Source organism: Felis catus, chromosome D2, assembly GCF_018350175.1.
Source record: "Felis catus isolate Fca126 chromosome D2, F.catus_Fca126_mat1.0, whole genome shotgun sequence".
Lineage (NCBI taxonomy): Eukaryota > Metazoa > Chordata > Mammalia > Carnivora > Felidae > Felis > Felis catus.
The window spans coordinates 62,472,593-62,494,560 of record NC_058378.1 but is presented as its reverse complement, the minus strand read 5'-3'; the positions used below and the strand labels follow the sequence as shown (position 1 = coordinate 62,494,560).

The following is a 21,968-nucleotide window of genomic DNA, read 5'->3' as shown; positions in this document are numbered from 1 at the left end:
GTAAGTTTCTAACCCCCTAATAATGCATTTGAGTTTCTAGCCCTTGAATTATGCCATTTTTAATTACAATTATATGTGAGCATTTATATTATACTAGAATGTAAACTCCCTGAGAATAAGGACCTTATTTTTTTGTTGGTCAGTGTATCCCCAGTGCCTGGAGGACAGTAAATGCTCATAAATATGACTTGAATAATGAACAAATATTCCATAATTAATCAACAGAAGACGGATCTTCTGCTGCTACTGTTCTTCCAATAAATAGAATGTAAGAGCATAAAGAATGAGGATTCATGAAAAGCTGAATCACAGAGTTGTGCTTGCTGATGAGGTCTGGTGAGGAGATGTTCCTACCTGGTCTAATTCCTTCTTCTGTCTCAGCCTCTCCCCATCGGCCTCAGCGATGATCCGCAGGAGCTTTCTCTCCTCCACTTCCTGCTTTTCAATGAAGTGCTTGGTCTCCAGAGCTTGTTGTCTGAGCTTCTGCAGCTCGGCCTGACAAAGAGCGAAAGGTACAGACAAAGTTCACTCTGTGGCAATACCAGCCTGGACTGCAGGGCCCAGGATCAGATGTAGAGTTGTTCTTCTTATACTTTCCTCTGATGTTTCGCTTAATATGGCCTGATCACTCTCACAAGCAAAACAAGCTACACACACACACACACACACACACACACACACACACACACACACAGAGGCCTGTAAAGAAACAGCAGTGAACATTACAGTGGTCATGTTTATTCTATGAGTTGTGCCCTTGAGGGATTTCCATCATTTTTCTATATATGTGTAGCAGAAGCTTCATTGGTATTCAGCAGCACTTCTCTCACCAGCTAAACAAGGTGAGAATTCACAAAGAATAGTGCAGCGGAGGATGTAGGGGTACGGAGGGGTGAGGGAGGGTCTTTGCATGCATCAGCTCCTGTAATGGTCCGAACACCACGGGCATATCAACTGTAAAGATAAAGCCTACTGCAAGCAAAAATTAAATTAACAAAGATAACAACCAAGTGTCTGTCTTATAAAATGTCTTGATGGAACAGAAGAGATGTCATGGTGCAAAAAGATACATAGATCCTATCCCTAAGATGCTTCCAATCTAGATGAGAAGATAAGATATACAAGTATTATATGAACATTAACAAGTCCAGGCAGCGATTTTTCAGTATCTTTATTAGCACACAGACAGTGAATGGATGTTATAGGAGGTTAGAGGACTATGGTTGTCAGGGAGACTTCCGGGGAGAGCTCAGATCTTGAGGCTCTTGAGGTCACACGGAAATCGTAAGAGTGATGGAGACAGGGTGCCGTGGACTAGTCAGTTTCAGAAAGAAAATACCTCTCATCAAAGGACACATTCACTCCAATTCCACAAGTATGTTTGTGACCTACAATATCTCAGGCATTTTGATACCAGGCATCTTACATAGCTACTCTTGTCCCCAGTTTACAAATGTGATCCATAAGACTCTCTGTCTCAAAAATAAATAAACGTTAAAAAATAAAAATAAAAAAGGGCGTCTGAGTGGCTCAGTTGGTTAAGTGTCCGACTTCAGCTCAGGTCATGATCTCGCGGTCCGGGAGTTCAAGCCCCGCGTCAGGCTCTGTGCTGACAGCTCAGAGCCTGGAGCCTGTTTCAGATTCTGTGTCTCCCTCTCTCTCTGACCCTCCCCCATTCATGCTCTGTCTCTCTCTGTCTCAAAAATAAATAAACATTAAAAAAAAAACAAATGTGATCCATAAGAGACAAAGAAAAGCAAATTAACTTGCACATGGTCACACAGCTAGTAAGTAGCAGAGTTTGGATTCCAACCCAGATTTTCTGATTCCAAACCCTGTACCCCCACTGCTATCACCACCCAACTGTTGTAAGTGAAATACAAGAATAAAACTTGAAAGATTCATCATCTGTTAGAAATGACAAATAAAACCACACCACAATGTGCAAATGCTATCTACTGAGTGAAAAAGGACATGGGAGTTTCTAATTCCTGCCTGCCCAGGGGTTAGAGGGAAGAACCAGTTGGAGCCTTGGCAACTGACAGATAAGTTCCTAAATGCAGAGACTTGTGTTGGGGGAAGGCATTAAACAGCCAAGCATGCAAATTGTAAAGTACCTGGTGTGTTCACCACACAGCCAACATCCAGTGTGGCTGGATTAGTGTTAGGTAGGGAACAGCAGGAGGTAAAGCTGAACCAGACTGGGAAAGGTTTTGTGTGCCACACACTGGACAGAGTCTGCAATGGGGAGCCACAGAGGGATTCATATTAAAGGAAACAAAAGTATGTCTTTGAGAGGTTCCACTTCCACATGGGAAGGACAGGTTTTTATCACAGACGGGCTCAGCACAAAAAGTAACAAATAAGAATAAAGCTCTGTTATTACGCATGCCTGGAAACACAAGGGGGATGACAAGATGATAGTAAGGCTCCAACTTTTCAATGGTTTGCTGGCTGGCAAATGACAGTGAGAAAGTAATAAATTTTTTCCTCAAGGAAGTATTGGGAGCCCCACCACCACCACCACCACCACCACCTCCACCCATCCAGAAAGTTCACTAGGATGACAGAAAGCCCCATATTTGCAAATGCCTGTGACCCAACCCAACTCTAGTTAGGTTGGACTCACGGAGGCTAAGAGTCATTAACTCCATACCTCAAGCTTATCCAAACAGTAGAAGATACTGCACACCTAGTAATAGACGTGTAATGTCACAAACTAAAGGCATCCGGCTACTGTGAAACCAAAGGTTTCTTTCATGACATTTCGTTTGTTCATTCACGAATATGTTTTTGGTACAGGGATAAGCAAAAGCAAATACTCATTGAGAAAAGATCTGGTCTAATACTTACCACTTTGGCAATCCTGTTGGGAAAGAAAGCAAAGAACCAGCCTCTCTCTTTCTTTAATCAGTTAGGGTGACAGTGAAGGCAGCCATAAATACCTGTTTGGCTCATGTTTTCTTTAATAAAACTTTTATTTTCCCAGATGTGCAACATTCACTTCCCTGTTCCTAAGTGCCAAGAGCTGATCAGAATCCATCAGCAGAACAAAATGAAACCCCTGTTATATTAAAATGCAATCAACGGTGTGTAAAAGTATCTGTCTGAAATGTAAAACCGTTCACGCGTTTGGCATTGCTGTGTGTGTTTTTTTTCCCATAATATATCAAAATTCTGAGTGGTCTCCTTATGTCATAAATTTATGGGCTGTAAACAAGATGTGGCATTAGACTATGGCAGCAAATGTTAACATCAACAAAACACCTTGAGCCTAATGCATTTAGCAGCTATAAATCTGAGCTGTCTCACCCAGGAAAGATGGTAACAATTGCTGGGCTCCCAAAAGCCCATCAAGCAATGTTCTAGGTGGGACCTGAGGTATCCACGTCTCTGAAAGTGTTACCAGTGGTATGAAGTTGTAATTGCAATGCAATGACGGGACACACCCTTTAGTCACTGCCTCCACAATCATACGGTTTTGTGATAGGTGTTTACGGAATAGATATCATCCAGTTTGGCTGCAGGTATAAATCATATCTCAAGAACCATACTCACAGGTGTTTCACCCATTCGTACATGATCCCAACATTCACTGGGTTTCACAGAAATCATCTGTTTACATCTAAGACTAATAGGACCACCTAAAGTTTTCTAGTCGTGAGAATGATTAGGCTTTCTTTCCCTCCCCCTCTCTGTCTATGTGGCAGCTCCCATCCAGGTCACCCTAGAAAGTCCACTAAGTAAAAGGATAAGGTGCCCTGAAGCCAGTTGCTAATGTGATGCTGGGCTCTGGACATAGAGAATCTGCTGCTGAATTATTCACCAGGAATCAAAGTGCTGTCAGACTGATGTGGGATGATTTGAAGGTGACGAGGCAGAATCAGGGGCTTGTTAGGACACTCCAAATGAGAGGGCTCCGTCAGCACTGATGAACAAGACTGGGACAGAATGGGCAGATGAACGCACATGCAGCAATGTCTCAGAGGACTATTGACATTCTGTCATAACCATAATGTGCTGACAATGTCTAGAATCCTGAGAAGTCAGTAAGGCCTGGGAGCAACTGAAAAAGGAAAAGAAATATGGAAGGAGCAAGATGTTTCTTTTGAGGGGGGATGAACGGGGACAAGGGTGATCCATTATGGACAACTCTTTGTCATCTTGGAGAAGTAGTAAATTGGGTTGTCCTGTCAAAAGGCGTATCACGGTCTAAAACACAGGCTGGGGCTTGCCCTTCCAGGAGAAATTAGGGCCCACGAAGCTTTGTAGAGCCCAACAATAAGAGGCTAAATGTCTCTTGGAGCAAAGGTACTAGAAAATCTGCCCTTCCCTCCACGGTTTTGGTTTGCGAACTTCAGATGCATGAAATCCAGAGACCTGTGTGAAACGTGATTCAAATATGAGGCTAAAAAGGCAAGAGGCTGAAACTCCACATTTGAGCTGTCGTATTTTTCTAAAGAATGTCAAGCAGGCCTAATGATAGGCCAAAATTATCCAGCCGAGGCACCATTGGATAACCTCAAATAGATTAAGCAGACATCCTTTTTCTGTTCCTCATTCTTGCCTCAATGGCAAATGCCAGGGAAAAAAAGTCACCCTGGTTTCATAGGAAGTCCAAAGCAACCAATCACCTTTCTATAATCAATGGTCCAAAGCTATCCAGACTCGGGATTCCCTGTTTAGAGCAGACTCTCTAGGGTAGAAGCCCTTTAATCATCTTTCATGTTCGCCAGCTGCCAGCTGAGCTGGTACAGGACCAAATACCAGCTCTACTGCCCTTCATTTTATTATGACGCTTCTTTGGAGCTGTACATGTATGATGATGGAGGGCATAATTGAAACAAATAATAACCAAGTCAAACTCTAGGGAATTAGGAACAATTGATCTTTTGCATAGGACATTGCTTTATCTAAAGCAGAATTTTATAGAAGGCAGTTTAGCTCCACCTTGGACCCCACTCATAGGGTCATAATCTTTTGATGAGGATCAATGTCATGATGTACCAAATAGAGCTACACTGAAGCCTTGCTAACATGGGTCCATGAGGCCGGTGGGTGAAGCACTGTTTATAAAAAGAGTCTTCCGATTCATTCAATGATTAATAAACCCGTCCCACTACAGGCTCCAGGGTGAAACAAGCTACCATCTACAAAACTATTCCTTCGAACAAGGAGAACAGGAGCAAAGATGAAGGATATTTTCCAATTTAAAAATATATATTTATATTTCTTTATATGGAAATGCATTTAAATGCAGATTTGTTATAATTTTTTAAATTAATTTATTTTTTATTTGGATTCAAGTTAGTTAACTTATAGTATAGTATTGGTTTCAGGAGTAGAATTTAGTGATTGATCATTTATCTGTAACATCCAGTTCTCAGCCCAGCAAGTGCCCTTTTTAACGCCCATCACCCTGATTCAACTCACCCCTCCATCAACCGTCAGTGTTTATAGTTAAGAGTCCCTCATGGTTTGCCTCCCTATTTTTATCTTATTTTATTTTTTCCTCCCCTGCCCCTATGTTTTGTTCCTTAAATTCCACATATGAGTGAAATCATATGATATTTGTCTTTCTCTGACTGACTTATTTCACTTAGCATAATACACTCTACTTTCATCCATGTTGTTGCAAGTGGTAGGATTTCATTCTATTTGACCGCCGAGTAATTTCCATTGCATATGTATCTCACATCTTCTTATCCATTCATTAGTTGATGGACATCTGGGCTCTTTCCATAATTTGGCTATTGCTGATAGTGCTGCTATAAACATTGGGGTGCATGTGCCCCTTGGAATCAGCATTTTTGTATCTTTTGGATAAATACCTAGTAGTGCAATTGCTGGGTCATGAGTAGTTCTATTTTTAACTTTTTGAGGAACCTCCATACTGTTTTCCAGAGTGGCTGCACCAGTTTGCATTCCCACCAACAGTGCAAAAGGGTTCCCCTTTCTTCACATCCTCATCAACATCTGTTGCTTCCTGAGTTGTTAATGTTAGCCGTTCTGTCAGATGTGAGGTGGTATTTCATTGTGGTTTTGGTTTGTATTTCCCTGATGATGAGTGATATTGAGCATCTTTTCATGTGTCTCTTAGCCATCTGGATGTCTTCTTTGGAAAAGTGTCTATTCATGTCCTCTGCCCATTTCTTCACCGGATTATTCTGTTTTTTTTGGATGTTGGGTTTGATAAGTTCCTTATAGATTTTGGATACTAACCCTTTATCTGACATGTCATTTGCAAATATCTTCTCCCATTCCGTCGGTTGCCTTTTAGTTTTGTTGATTGTTTCCTTTGCTGTGCAGAAGATTTTTATCTTGACTAGGTCTCAGTAGTTCATATTTGCTTTTCTTGTCTCTAGAGACATGTCTAGTAAGAAGTTGCTGCAGTCGAGGTCAAAGAGGTTGCCATTTTCTCCTCTAGGATTTTAATGGTTTCCTGTCTTACATCTTCCATCTTCCATCCATTTTGAATTTATTTTTAGGTATGGTATAAAGAAGTGGTCCAGGTTCATTCTTCTGCAGGTCGCTGTCCAGTTTTCCCAACACTGTTTGCTGAGAGACTTTTTTCCATTGGATATTCTTTCATGCTTTGTTGAAGATTAGTTGGCCATACATCTGTGGGTCCATTCCTGGGTTCTCTATCCTGTTCCATTGATCTATGTGTCTTTTTGTGCCAGTACCATACCATCTTGATGACTACAGCTTTGTAATAACAGCTTGAAGTCCAGAATTGTGATGCCTCCAGCTTTGGTTTTCTTTTCAACATTATTTTGGCTATTCAGAGTCTTTTCTGGTTCCATAAACATTTTAGAATTGTTTGTTCTAGCTCTGTGAAGAATGCTGGTGTCATTTTGATAGGGATTGCCTTGAATGTGTAGATTGCTTTGGGTAGCATAGACATTTTAACAATGTTTGGTCTTCCAAAGCATGGAATGTTCTTCCATTTCTTTGTGTCTTCTTCAATTTCTTTCATTAGCATTCTATAGTTTTCAGCATACAGATATTTTACCTCGTTAGTTAGGTTTATTCCTAGGTATCTTATGGTTTTTAGTGCAATTGTAAATGGGATCAATTCCTTGATTTCTCTTTATGTTGCTTCATTATTGGTGTATAGAAATGCAACAGATTTCTGTACATTAATTTTATATCCTGCAACTTTGCTGAATTCATGTTCAAGCAATTTTTTTGGTGGAATCTTTTGGGTTTTCTACATAGAGAATCATGTCATCTGCAAAGAGTGAAAGTTTGACGTCTTCCTTGCCAATTTGGATGCCTTTTATTTCTTTTTGTTGCCTGATTGCTGAGGCTAGGACTTCCAGTACTATGTTGAACAATAGTGGTGAGAGTGGACATGCCTGTCATGTTCTTCACCTTAACGGGAAAACTCTCAGTTTTTTTCCCACTGAGGAGGACATTAGCTGTGGGTTTTTAGTATATGGCCTTTATGACGTTGAGGTATGTTCATTCTATCCCTACTTTCTTGAGGGTTTTTGTCAAGAAAGGATGCTGTACTTTATCAAATGCTTTTTCTTCATCTACAGAAATGATCATATGGTTTTTACCCTTTCTTTTATCAATGTGGTATATCACATTGATTGATTTGCAGATATTGAACCACTCCTGCAATCCAGGAATAAATCCCACTTGGTCATAGTGAATAATTCTTTTAATGTATTGTTGGATTTGATTTGCTAGTATTTTGTTGAAACTTTTTGCATCCATGTTCATCAGAGAAGCAGACACTCAACCGACTGAGCCACCCAGGCGCCCCAAGAAAAAATATTTTTAACAAGAAATTAAAAATTCAAAAAAGGTTTAACAATAAAGGAAATAAAATAGAACAACAAATTTTCTCTTCCTGTACCCAAGAAAGAAAAAGAAAACAACACAGACAAAAAGAGAAGCAAAGAAAATGAACAAACAAACAAAAAGAAACCCAAATGAAGCTAGATCCAGTTTCCCCTTAGAGCTGAAACATTGCAGCACACTATAAAATGTAGACAAAGCAGGTGGAAGGGATTTGTGCTGGTCTTCTGGACAAGGGTCCTGCTACTCTGGTTCAGGCCAACTTGCCCTAGTGGAGATATGCCTGGAAGGTATAGGTGGGCGGGGCTTGGTGGAAGCAATTTCGGCCTCTACTAGATGGTGCTGTGTTTCTCTCTGAAGTCTGATACTGCTGGTATGCAGGGGGGTGGGTGGAAGATGGCATCATCCCGTCCCCTCCTCCCCTGAGATGGGAACCCACAGCCTCTGCTGTTCAGGAGGAACTCACAGAAAAATGTCCCAGGCTTTCATCAGATCCCTATCCTTAACCTGTCTTCCCAGTGCCACAGTTCTGTGTTTTATTTCTGGCCAATGGCTGGGTTTCGAAACACCAAATCTTAAAAGGCCCAGCAAAACTCAGACCACTCCCCTCCTCTGGAGGAGAGACTCACAGCAAGCCCTTCACTGTTCTGTCCCAGAAAAGTAGTCACACAGTGCACACCCAGTGGCTGGAGTCTATTGTGGCACAGAGCAAAAAGCTGGGACCAGGATATCATCCATCTGAGGGCACCTCTGTTCCCTGAAGTTGAATTGGCCACTCAACAGCTCCTGGTGGGCCTTTTGTCCTTGGAAAGGCAAAAAAAAAAAAAAACCCCTCTTCAAAATGTACAGTAGGAAGTGGGGGGCAATCTCTCCCAGTGCAACCCAGGGGATCCCTGCATCACAGAATCCCCCACAAATCCTACACTAATTCAATCCCCACCACTCTTTCTCTCTCTTCCTGACCACTCCCTGCCAAAGGGTTCCCTTCCCTACGCAGCACCACTGCTTTCCTCTCCCCCAATCCACAGCTCCAATCCTTGCTTCTGTCACATTCTCTCCCTCCAATTGTGCAGATTGTTTTCATAATCCTCAGACTGATATCCTAGTTGTTTAAAATGATTTAATGTTGATCTAGCTGTATTCGAGGGACAAGGCAAGCTCAGGGTCTCCTTACTATTCCACCATCTTTAGTCCCTCCTCCTATTCCTTTTGTATCATAATCTAGAGTGGGAAGATCAAGTCTTAGGTAAATATCAATTATCATATCTTTTTGTAAAGGCAGTTTTGTTATATTTTAATCTTTCTCAAACCAAATGTGCCTTGATTTAATATAGTAGTTTTATTTACACGAAGACCCATCATTAAGTTGACAAAACCCATTATGAAATTCAGAGTGTATATTCAATCTATGGCATCTTGGAATCAAGGAAATTTGGCATTAAAGCTACACATTTTCAATATAGAAACTATCTTTGAAAACAAATATGTGCAGAAACCAAGACACCCAGTCTCTCATTTGCTATAGATAGTTCCTGCAAGTGGCTTATAGACATCCATGAGTATTCTGCGTATACATTTTCAAATGAAAGTGATACTTTCATACTCTTAGAAGTTCCTTTTTAATTCTTCGGTCAAATGGATTAGAAGGGAAATCTACTGGATTTGATAGGAAAAGGAAAATACATTAGGTTTAGTGAATGTGTATACTAAAACATATTTGGTTCATGGATTTGAAAGGGCGTAATTATTTGGTCTGTATTCTTGGGGAAAGTCTTTATGTTATATTGGTAGACATATAATGTTCGAAGTTAGTAGATTTAAAAGGATATGTCTTAGTAGTATATATAAAGACAGAGGTGATGCTCTGGAGGAGTGGCTAATGCTAATGCAGGTAGAAAAGTCAGGTGCACATAAAGCAAACAACTATTAGGAGCAGAGGGACAAAGTCTTGCCAGCACCACCTTATGGAAGGTCCGGGGAAGAGTTTGGGAGGGTTGGGTATGGGTGTTGGACTGAGGTTATAAATGCAAAGGGATTGTAGCAAGCCTGCAAGCTCCAGGACTTCCTAGGCACTGCTGACCTGCTAGTTTCTCTTCCACTGATGTGATAATAGCAGTATAGGTGAAAGGGGTGCTTATGCATCTCCACTGGCTTCCTCCTCTGCTCTACCTGGGAGCACTACCCATACAGAAGCCTGACCTGAAGGTGTTAGAGTCCACCCTCCTGGTTCCTCGGTTGTTCTCCCTGCACCTTGTTGCCTTCAATGAGCATGGAGCCTGCCTCAAGTGGGTCAAAGAGGTAGTCTATTGGTCCATCACTTTTATTATAAGATCTGTACCTTCAAAGTTTCCTTCTCCTTTTCTATCCGCTGCTGTTCCAGATGTAACTTCACAAGTGCTGACTCTTTGGCTGAGATTTCTTCCTTCAGCTGATCTACCTGATGGGTCATAATCTTTAATTTTCTCTTCATTTCTGTTATTTCATCCTAACAAAATGAAAGGAGAAATGTTTGAAAGTGAATTAAATAGACATCACCCTCTGTATAGAAGTTCAATACATAGTCAAGAGCTTTTAAGGGAGGTTCTCTGAAAACAATGGTCTCCTGGACAATCACCACCAGGTTGTTGTTCCTTTGTACCTTGTGCCCATCAACCTGAAAGTACTTTGTAAGGCATTAACTCTCAAAATTTTCTCATGAGATATATACAAAATATGCATAATGAACAGTTCACACACACATACACACACAACGCACAACACATATATACAACACACATACAACAAACACATTTATACACAACACACACATTTTATTCTTCATTTTACAAGGGAAGAATTGGCCCAACAACAAACATTATAACTAAGAGATTACAAAGCAAAGATGTGCAATTAAATGACAACAGAATGCTGCTCCCCTCTCAGCCCTGGTAGCTATTAGCAGTTTGAAAAATTAGAAACAAGAGAATGGCAATTCTACATAATAATTAAAAGCAGGACCATGATCGTCACATTGTATCAAGCTGTGTCATTTCTATTTCAAATAATCTGATAGTTCTGCACAAACTGATCCTTCTCTCTCAGGTGAATTCCATGAGATTTCTTGCTTGCCTTGTTCTAAATCCTGCCATTAGGATAACAGAAACTGCTTTGAACCCAGGAAGGGGAGGAGTCAAAACATAAAGACAAAAACATATTCTTTACCTGAGCCTCAACTAGATTTTTGCTATACAGATTCCTGTCTGACCTCACCGCTTCATACAGGTTCTGTTGCTGTTTTAATTTAGTTTCTGATTCAGCTATTTTTTTCCTGTGGTCAAAAATCTGCATTTCACGGATTTTTATGTCTTCCATGTTCATGAGAACCTGGGGGAAAAAGAGGTATAGAAAAATGGTTACACAGCCAATCTGTAATTATCAGTTCAGGACAAACAGAGATTTTGATCTAAGAGTAGCTGGTAGAAATGTTAGCAATCAGGAAATCTGACTGCAGTTCTGATCACTGCAGTGCAACACAGAAATTCAGCCCAGCTGATTAGGGGCAAACGTACATTTTATCTACACCAGAGTTCTGCTCAAGCATGAAGGCTTTAGCAGTTATTTTGTGATCACAAGAGTAAAAAAATTCTTTCAATTCTGAAAACCTCTCCTGAACACCCACCCACCAAAAAAAAAAAAAAAAAAAAAAAAAAGAAAAGAAAAAGAAAAAGAAAAGGTGCAGGTTTAAACAGATCTTCACATGGAGCACTAAGAAAGATAAGAGATAACTTAGCTGTTTGGCCACACTCACAGCTTTATAAATTTAACCACGAAAAAGAAAAGTGGCCTTTGGACATCGATAGCAATCAAAGCACTGTCTTGCCAATGTCAAACTCGCTCTATCAGGGAAACTCAAAGGATTTCATAAAAATGCATTCTATTGTGCACAAAACACTTCTAGGAAAGATGAGATACAAGATAACTACCTCTTTTTTGCAACTATGAAAAACCGAGGCACAAAATTCCACCGTGAGCCAATGCTTCTCAACAAGCAATCCATACAATTGAAATTATATAATCATGACTCTTAGCTGCAATGTCCACAGAAATTGATTTTTTAAGGACAAACTTCTTCAAAAATTCCTTCAGAAGAAAAACTTTAGCAAGGAAGACTGAATCAATGGAATGATGGTCTAGACAAAAGCTAGAATATGTAAGGGGAAAATTCTTCAGAAGATTTTTACTGCATTTCAGTGGCGTTATTTTAATTAATGGTTATAACTAAAGGAAAGAAACAGCAATGTGACAGAGAATAGAAAGAAGGGCATGTCCATGCAGTAACATGGCCAGAGAAGGTTTCTCTGAAAAGGAGGTATTTTATCTAGAACCTAAAGGTCAAAAAGTACTTACACCTTTGACATATTCATATTCATTACGACTCAGGTGTGGGTTACTTGTGAGCAACATGTTCCCAAGTCATTGCACTACAGAAGCCTTTTATTCCCCCATGTGGAGTTAGTATTCCAGAAAACACACTCCAAGAAACAGTTCTAATGTTTTCCCATCAGAGTTAATGATGCCTAGTGTTTAATATATTTATCCTTTATATCTTTAAATAAACACCTTTCAAAGTTTTCTTAGAAATATTTAAGGAAAGGGGCACCTGGTTGGCTCCGTCAGTTAAGCCTCCAACTCTTGATTTCAGCTCAGGTCAGGATCTCCCAGTTTGTGAGTTCGAGCTCGGCATTGGGCTCTGCACTGACAGCACGGGGCCTGCTTGGGATTCTCTCTTTTCCTCTCTCTCTCTGCCTCTCCCCAACTCTCTGTCTCTCTGTCTCTCTGTCTCTCTCTCAAAATAAATAAATAAACATTTAAAAAATATTTAAGGAAGGATGGAGTTAAATTTTAGTAAAAGCCTTTTCAGCGTATATTATTTTATACTATTTTTTTTCTTATTGGTTCTATTTATTTGATATACTTACTAATAAATGTTTCCTTTTACAAGTATTTTAATTTTATGTGTTCATAAGTAGTCCCATGTTCCATAATTTTAAATAAATGCATCAACGTGAATTTTTTTTTCTTTTACTTATTTACTTGGATCGTCCTTCTCTCTTCTACCCATATCAACCCCTCATTGACACATAAAGTAACCAGGTTAACAATTTAGTATGTGTTCTTCCACATTTTTCTTTGAATTCTACATATATTCAAGTCTTCTAGCATAATAATAATAACAGCCAATATTTCTCAGGTACATTCTATCATTTAATCTTTACAAAACATCCTATGAGATATGCATTATTAATCACCCTCATTTTACAAGGAAAGAAATTTAAGTAAAAAAAAAAAAAGTAATATCACCCACAGCGCTTCAACTAGTAAATATATAGACACAGGGATTTGTTTGTCTTCCTTTGTCTTGCTTTTTTGGGTTTTGTTTTTATTTTTTAGCAAAATGTGATCTCCTTATACACATTTTATGCACCTTGCTTTTTAATCTCTCAATAATATTTTGGGGAATCATGTGGAGTAGCTCTAATTCATTCTCTTTAAAGGTGGTTTAATGCCCTCCGGTGTGAGTGAGACACTATACACTCAGCTCTTCCCCTCTGAGGGGCCTTAGTTTGGTTTCCACTTTTTTGCTGCTCTGAACCCTGCTGAAATAATCATTTCTGTACATGTGTCCTTATGCTCCTGTGTTTTTACTTCTGTTGGGAAGGATTCCCAGGAGTGAAATATCTGGTTCAAAAGACATATATGTTTTTAACTTTAATAGATATTGATAGATTCCTTTCCAAAATGGCTGTAACACTTTCCATTTCCGTAGTGCCAGCAACAGTTTTCTTAACAGAAAACTATCCTTGCAGTTTCAGGACAGACCCTCTTTGGTCATACTGGATGATGCTTTTAATGTGCTGTTGAATTTGGTTTACTAGAATTTCATTTAGGATTCTGCATAAGTATTCACAAGTGATCTAAGTCTCTAACTTCCTTTTTTGTTCTATTTCGATATCAAGGTTTCTGCTAGTTTCGTAAAGTGAACAGAGTACCTTTCTGTTCACTCTTTCATTCACTCACCCATCTATTCATTCACTCAATAAACATGTATTGAGGACTTATCTATGGCAGGCACTGTAAAAGCACTAGTGATGTCAAGAACCAGAAGACACATTCCCTACCCTCAAGTTCACCTCTGCTGAGTGACTCTACCACAAAATGGATAACCAGGGTACAAATATAACCAGGACATGTATAGGGTGTTATGACAGGTTCAAACACTGGAAGGTTAATGGATAGTTTCTAAGAATGGTCCTACATATATTTTCTAAGCAGTTAATATTTGGGATTTACACAATTTGTGGGAACCACCTCTTCCTTTTTATTCCTCAACCATCCCAACCAAGGACTCACCTCAGACCCCAAGCTCTCTCCTTGGCCTGGAGTCTTTATTCATTATCACTGCAGAAGGCATGGGTTATACATCAGTAGAGCAGTGCCAATCAGTATTACCCCAAAAGATACAAAGTGCATGAGCAGCACTTTTTCGAAAGTTATAGAGCCTGAGAACTATTTGATTCTTAAAAGTTTGAAGAAACTCAATTATAAAGTTATTAGGCCCTCTGTGAGTGTTGGAGCTTATTCTCCCTCATTTTTTTTTTTTTTTTGGTGGCCATAGCTATTGATTTTTCTATGTTTTCTACTTCTCCTCAAGTCAAACCTTGATGTAGGTATGTATTTTTGAGAGAATTGACCATTTCGGCCTTTTTTAAAAAATTTATGCCACTAGATTTGTACGAAGTATTTTCATATGCTTTTATAGTTTTATTATTATTAATTGCTATCATCCACTCTGTGTGGAAAGAAAGTATCCCAAAGTAAGAATGTATACAGACAGTGGTGAATGGTTGCGATGGTTGGTTGAGGATCTAGAAGGAAATAAATTAGAAAATCTGAGACAAGGAGGTCTGGGGAAAAGGCATGTGATACATCTGAAATGAATGGAAACCCCATTCCTTCTCCCCTCATTTCTTTGATCCATATCTGTAGAATCTATAGCAGGCAGTGTTTTAAGGTACCACCACAGTAACGAAAATGCGTAAGTTAAAAATAAATGTAAAAACCTAAATAAGATATCCATTAGTAGATCAGTTATTTGTTTGATTTTAAAAAAAGAAAAAGCACTACTTTAGACTAAAATTTAGCCTTTCTATGGACATGATTACCCTCTTTGGGGTCAGTGAAACGAATGGATTGAAAATACTTTGAACAGCATCATCAGCATTCAGAATATCAAGCTGCACATCAGAGAAAAGAAAAAAATTGCTTGTTCAATCACTTTGAGATATAACAAGAATAATCCTTTGCACAGACAGAAGAACACTCCAGAAAAAGGATGCAGCCAAGGGCATTTCTTTTGGAGGCATCCGGCTGGCAGGGTCCATCTTTCTGCACAAAACAGTGCACAAAATCACAGTGCACATGCTTCTGGATTGTTAAAGCTGGGAGTAATAAGAACCCATCGTGATACCAAGATCAAAGATATTTTAGTTAAGTGACAATGGGAAAAAAAAGGAAAAAGGAAAAGACAATTTACAAAGCAATTTAGTTCTGAGGGTTGGAACTCGATTTTTTTCTACGGAAATCATTCAAACTGATGTCAAATCCTGAAAATTCATAAAATGTGTGGGGTATTAAGTAGGAGCAAAACCTTTAGTCAGCAGATTGTCCCCTGTTGAAAATGGCATATCAGAGAATATGGGATGCCAGCTGTGGGACTGGAGTTTAATTAATTGATTACACTTTTAGATACCTCAAACCAACTCATGAGATAAATCCCACACAAATATAGAAAGCTTTGTTACAGCCAGAGACTTGGAGATCCTGGCCCTCATAAGCCTACTTCAGACTAGCCCAGAAAATGCTAACAGTGCACTATGAGGGTACAATTCCAGTTTATAACCTACTACCTTTTCTTTTTCTGTTAAAACAACCTGCCAATAGAAGTAAGAGTGAGATAAAAATCAATAATGCATGCTGGAAATCTGCAGCATAGTCAAAACATCATATAGACTAAGACAGGATAAGAAAGTAGGTCATTGAATTTGGAACCCTTTAACTTACATTTGATGAAATATCAGTATAATAAACTTCTCCAATAAGCTTTTCTGACTCAACGTCAATGGTTTGAATGCTGACAATGCCTTTACCTTCATAATGAAACTAAAAAACTCACTCTCTAAAAAAAGCAAACAAACCAAAAAAACCAAACAAACAAAAACCCTATGTGGCCAGGCACGTGAGATTTTAAGTCTCCTCTATTTTTCTTGCTTTCTTATTTTTTATTTATTTTTTTTATTTTTTTAACGTTTATTCATTTTTGAGACAGAGAGAGACAGAGCATGAATGGGGGAAGGTCAGAGAGAGAGGGAGACACAGAATCTGAAACAGGCTCCAGGCTCTGAGCTGTCAGCACAGAGCCCGACGCGGGGCTCAAACTCACGGACCGCAAGATCATGACCTGAGCTGAAGTCGGACGCCCAACTGACTGAGCCACCCAGGCGTCCCTCTTGCTTTCTTATTTTATCTTCCACCTTAAATTTTAGAGAGGCATATCTCTGTGTCTGTTTTTAATAACATATTACATTATGTCATAAAATGAGGGATATAATAGTATCTACCTCAGATGGCTATTATGAGGATTTAAGTGAGAAGATACATATATTTGCACCATCATCTAAGTACCTAGCATATCATAATTTCATCATTTAATAAATAATAGATTTTTGTGACAGGTTAACATTATGTCCTATTCTATAATATTAGTACTTAACAAATTTGATGTTTCTATGGATCAAATTCTGTTCTGCAGGAAAGCAGTAATCCCTTGTACACTAATTTTATTACAACAGAAAAAGCTTATAATTTGTGTATGTCCGGGGTTCTATCCTATGGAAGATGCTCTGTATAAAACTTCAAGTTAATATCAAAGAAACAGGAGCTTCATTTCATCATGAAGTACCTATTCAGTCAACAATATTTCTTTGATCAACCTTTGCTTTCCTCATTTACTGCTAAGCCCTTGAAAGCACATTATTATTAATGCCTTGGAACTTTGTGCAGGAGGGTTTTGCGTGAGTGACACTGTTACAGACAAATAAGCAGAGCATTAAGGGACATGTAGGTAAGCATCCATTGTGAAAGAATGCTTTCCGGCATATAAAATGTCTGGGAGAGGAATGGCCAGAAGTTTAATATTTAAAATGAAAAGGGAGGGGTTCTAAAATGAGTTAAGTGCATAATGTGCAAGATGGGTCACAGATTTAACTATTAACCAGGAATGGTTTTACCCAGAATTTACAAAAGTTTAGTAAATATGGTGGACCACAACTCACAATGCCATTCCTAGTGCCTCTCGACTTATCTGAATAGTAAAATTTGGGAGTGCAGCAGAGGAGAAACCATGAGGATAAAAAGTGCTAAAACGTTGGACTAGGTTATCTTATGGTTCTGCAAATATTCACTCCCTCTCCCTGTCCCCACCACCTCGGTGGGAAGAGTCTATCTCCCCTTGCTGTTGAGATCAGACATGTGACTTGCCACAGCCAATGGGATGTCAAAGGACATTAGGCAAGTAGAGAGCTGTGAATTGTGCTTGTGTGGGTGGGTTTGTCCTTTGCTTTCCTTTCTTTCTCCATGAGAACACCATGCATCCTGAGAATCAGAAACATGTAGAGCAAAACCAGACCCAATTCACAGCCTCAAGCCAAGTACAGGCAAGCCTAGCTTCGATCACCTGACTCCCACTCAACTGCAGATGTATGCAAAATAAGTGCTTGTTTTTGCACTCCAGGGAGATTTGGTGGTTCTGTATTATGCAGCATTATTATGGCAAGTGTTGACTGAGACAGGCACATAAGAAAAGGTTTGGGATTCTGAGCCATCCGATTCTGGCACAGAAAAGGATCTTCTGCCTTGTTTGCAAATGCCAAGTAAAATTAATAAAATGTAATGTAGGCCTTTTAGTATCTAAGATTTCACCTTTTTTTCTCTAAATGGAAAGAAGCAGAAGGCAAATATCGACACTGTTTTTGCAGCCCAGAAGGCGGAAGAGACCGTGCCATAAGTCACTCACAGCTAAAACTGCCAAGGATAGTTCAGGTAAGATTGTCCATTATGGCTACATGTTCCAAATGAATTTGAAGTGAGGGAAGGCCCATAATGATAAATATGTTATTGAAGAAGAATTTAATGTAAGTACCTATAAGTAAGTCTTTGAGTAGTTAATTCAGATATCTAATTATACTTTCCATCCATCTTTCAAAAAATATTTGGTACCTATTTAGAAAATAAGTAATACGAAGAGTTCAAAATCAAATATCAACCCTTCTCCTATGCACACGGATAAAACTAGGTCAAACCATATAAGTAATTTTGCATTCTGTTTTTGTCAGATTCATATTGTGAACATGTTCCCTATTTTTAAAACTACTTTTCAAACACGTGGTTTTCATGGTACATAATATTGTCTCATATAAATGTAGCAGAATTTATTTCAAAGAATGCTCTTTTGTAAAACTCTTTGCATTTTTATTTTTCCATAGATTGAGTTCTTACAAAAGAAATTGCTGGGTCAAAACTTGGAACAACATACACTCACTCCAGAAATAGATAAAAACATCAGTTTTGTGACATTATCCCCAGCCCCTGATATCAGTCCTCAACTCCCTATCAGTAGAATGCATGAAAGGGAGTTTTCTGTTTGTCTGAATGAGTGAGGTATGTGTGTGCGAGTGTGTGTGTGTGTGTGTGTGTGTGTGTGTGTGTGTGTGTAACACTAAACAAAGAAAGAAATATGGGGAGGAGCATATTTCTTATATGTATTAAGGACACACGGGACCTTAAGAAGAAGTCTAGAGATGACTGGAGTTGCCATAGCAACATATATAAGGCTATCAGGGGTTAAGTAAGAGACAGAAAAATTGCAGTTAATAAATAATATTTTAAGAACTGTGCTCAGATGATTTAGTGATACATTATATAAGCTTATGCGATTAAACATCAGAAATTGTGAAAAACAGTTACCAGCAAAACTTGGCACTTTCAGAGGCAAACCATAAGAGATTTCTAAATACAGAGAACAAGCTGAGGGTTGCTGGAGGGGAGTTGGGTGGGGGGATGGGCTAAATGGGTGATGGGCATTAAGGAGGACACTTGGGATGAGCATTGGGTGTTGTATGTAAGTGATGAATCACTAAATTCTGCTCCTGAAACCAATACTATACTATACATTAACTAACTTGGATTTAAGTTAAAGAAAAGAAAAGAAAAGAGAAAAAATAAACAACAACAAAAAACTTGGTACCCTTACCTTTTACAAGGAAACAGAAAAATATATAATCCTGTATTAAAATCAGTGGCAGCATTCTTTTTATCACTTGTCATCTATCCATCTGTTTAACACACACTTTATTGGTGCCTAGTATTTACCAGCACACTGCAGGTGAAGAAATGAATGAGATAAAGACCCTATTCTCAAGAGCTCTCTGTAAAGTAAGAAAAGCAAATGTGCAAAGAAAATACTCGAGAAGATGATAAGTGCCATTCCAGAGATATCAACAAATCCATAAAGTAGAGGTCAGGGCAGGCATGACCCCAGAGATGAGCACTTGAGCTGGGTATTGAAGGATGAAGAGGAGTTTTCCATACAGAGAAGGGAAGGAAGGATTTTCCAGGAAGAACAAAGAGCTTGGACTCTGTCTCATAAATCACAGCACACCAATTACTTTGTCTTGCATACGTTATAGATATGTGTCCAAATACTGACTCACTCTACCAGGGGGGACCAAGGCATCCCTGGGTTAGTCCACTGCAGCCCTGAGCAGTTTCCCCCTAATTCCCACTAGCTATAGACATATTATTTTCTACATGTGCTAAAGATGCACTGCCCCAGTTGCTGAGAAGTGACAGAGGTTTGTAAGGCTGGGGGTGATACTAAGATCACATCGGAATTTTTAACAGCTAGTTTTGATAGTGTGATGGCAGCCAGGAGTGGAGAGAGATTGATCATCAAGAAGGTGAAGTAGGAAGCTGCGACAGATTATATGTTCAGATATATTTACTGTCTCACCAGACAGTGCCTCTCTCTTAGAAGGATTTATACTCCTATCCAGGGATGTTGGGCTTGGCCACGTGACTAGCTTTGGCCAAGGGAATATGAATGGACAAGCCCTGCGCCCTTCCCTTACCAGCAGAAGCTCTGAGAGCATCACAAGGTTCACTATTACTCTGTTTTCCCTCTGTACGAGGCCAGCCTGAAGTGAAGATGGCATGAAACAGGGCTGCAGCTGACCCTCAAAGGCCATTGATTTGAGCAAAAGATAAATCTTTGTTGCTATAAACCACTGAAATTTGAGGGTTATTTGTTACAGCTTAAGCTGACGGATGCAGAGCCTAATGGGCCAGCCCAGGCTGGAGAATACGAGTTCCTGAACTGACAGCTGGTCGTCTCCGAGTCAGGAAATCAATCAATGGCACTTGTAAGATGATTAAGTCAGAAGAGAAATGCTGTATACCAACGGCTCCCAGTCAGGGGTATGAGAATCACCGGGGGGATCTTTTACAAGGAAGACACGTCCAGCCAGGGCTTGACAGAGCATATGCATTTGTGTTCCTCCAAACTTACATTCTACAAACATCTGCTCGGCATTTATTTAGTCTAAGCGGGAAGAAGCTGATTTCCTAACAGTAATGCTTGTTTCCCACTTTCTTAATGTTTATAATTCAAATGTTGGCTGTCCTCCTTGTCAACTTCTCTGAGATCCCACTCCAAAAAAACACAAAACAAATGTAAACATTCAAGCGCACTGGTAAACACTGTAGAATGCACTGAAGATTTCATTGAGGAGATGATAAAGAGGGCTTATGCTGCAGAGTAGAGAACACTTTTCGAGGCAGTCGGGGGTGGTTGGGAACCTCATTAAATGAGTCTTTTCTCCCAAACTCTCTTCTCTCAGCCTCATACTTAAAACTTTCCCCCATTCCCCAACCCCACCTCCTGACACCATGAAACCCCCTCATGAAGCCCCCTGCTCTATGCAGCTGTGAATGCACTGAAGGTGGATAGTCTGACCAGTCATGCTTAATGCTGGCAATGTGCTAAGACAACTGGTCAAAGTAGAATCCAAATCCCCGAAGTCATTCTTCAAGACACTGCCTTGAGCATTCTCTCTCCTCAGCAGCTTACAAGAGGTAGAGATGTGGGACTTAGCTACACAACGTGTGAATTTCCGCCACAGGTGAGGTTTCAGGTTCCCCATTGTTGTGTGAACGTTCGCCTGATGCCAGTAGTTACTCACGTCTTAATCTGAGGTTATTTAATTCGATGCCTTGCTCCTAACTACTAGCTGCAATCCTCGGTCTGAAGGGACAAGGGTTTCAGGGCCAGACGTGGGGGGTGTGAACAAAGGGTGCAGAGATAACGATGCCAAGAGCTCCCCCCCATCCCATCCCACCCCCACGCATCCAGCTCTGAGAAGCTGCACGGCACGACAACAGGTGAAGGGGACCCCTAAGCACTGGCCTTGTCCATTTCGCAGTTTGGCCCAGATCAGCTCTGGGACAGCTTTTACTCTGCTGACGTCATTTCTCTTAAATTCTCACGCAAACCACAAGCGCACATCTGAATAAATCCTCTTTGCTACAGTGTGTGACAATCAGAAAGAACGTGCTTGTGCTCCATGCACATCGTCAAGGAGTGACTTACCTTTTGGGTAAGGTCACTGGCTTCATTGATGTACCGATCTCGCTCCTTTTCCAGCTGAAAGATGATCTTTCTCTGCTTCTGAGCCTCATCCTTGTAGTTCTGGATTTCTTCTTCCAGGTTCCTCTTGGATTGTTCATGGAGCTTTACCAGGTCTATCTGTTTCTGGGTCGCATGGACTGCCTTAAGCATGTTCTAAAAATAAAGACAAGAGAGCAGTCACGTTACTCAAAATGTGTGTGTGGCGGGGGCGGGGTGGGGGGTAAATTTACCCTGTTTCACCCCTAAAATACTTAGTTACATTGTTTTTTTGGGTGAATAAAAATAATTATATTCTCTACATCTTATTTAGAGATTGTGTTAATTTTGCACAAGACACACACATATGTAGGTGCACTAAGTGACCACAACATCCAAG

At 39.8% G+C, this 21,968-nt stretch overlaps 1 protein-coding gene across 4 annotated transcripts in view; it reads right to left on the bottom strand.

Annotated features, from left to right (window-relative positions):
- The window catches only part of CFAP58 (cilia and flagella associated protein 58), a 112,116-nt gene that overhangs the window by 58,160 nt on the left and 31,988 nt on the right, over positions 1-21,968 (bottom strand). For all 4 annotated transcript variants that reach the window (XM_045040646.1, XM_023240896.2, XM_045040647.1 and 1 more), the window contains exons 9-12: positions 21,554-21,745; positions 11,014-11,175; positions 10,151-10,297; positions 355-495 (exon numbers count right to left, since the gene is read on the bottom strand). In XM_045040646.1, the coding sequence (XP_044896581.1) occupies positions 355-495; positions 10,151-10,297; positions 11,014-11,175; positions 21,554-21,745 (642 nt within the window). The remainder of the gene's footprint in view (positions 1-354; positions 496-10,150; positions 10,298-11,013; positions 11,176-21,553; positions 21,746-21,968) is intronic.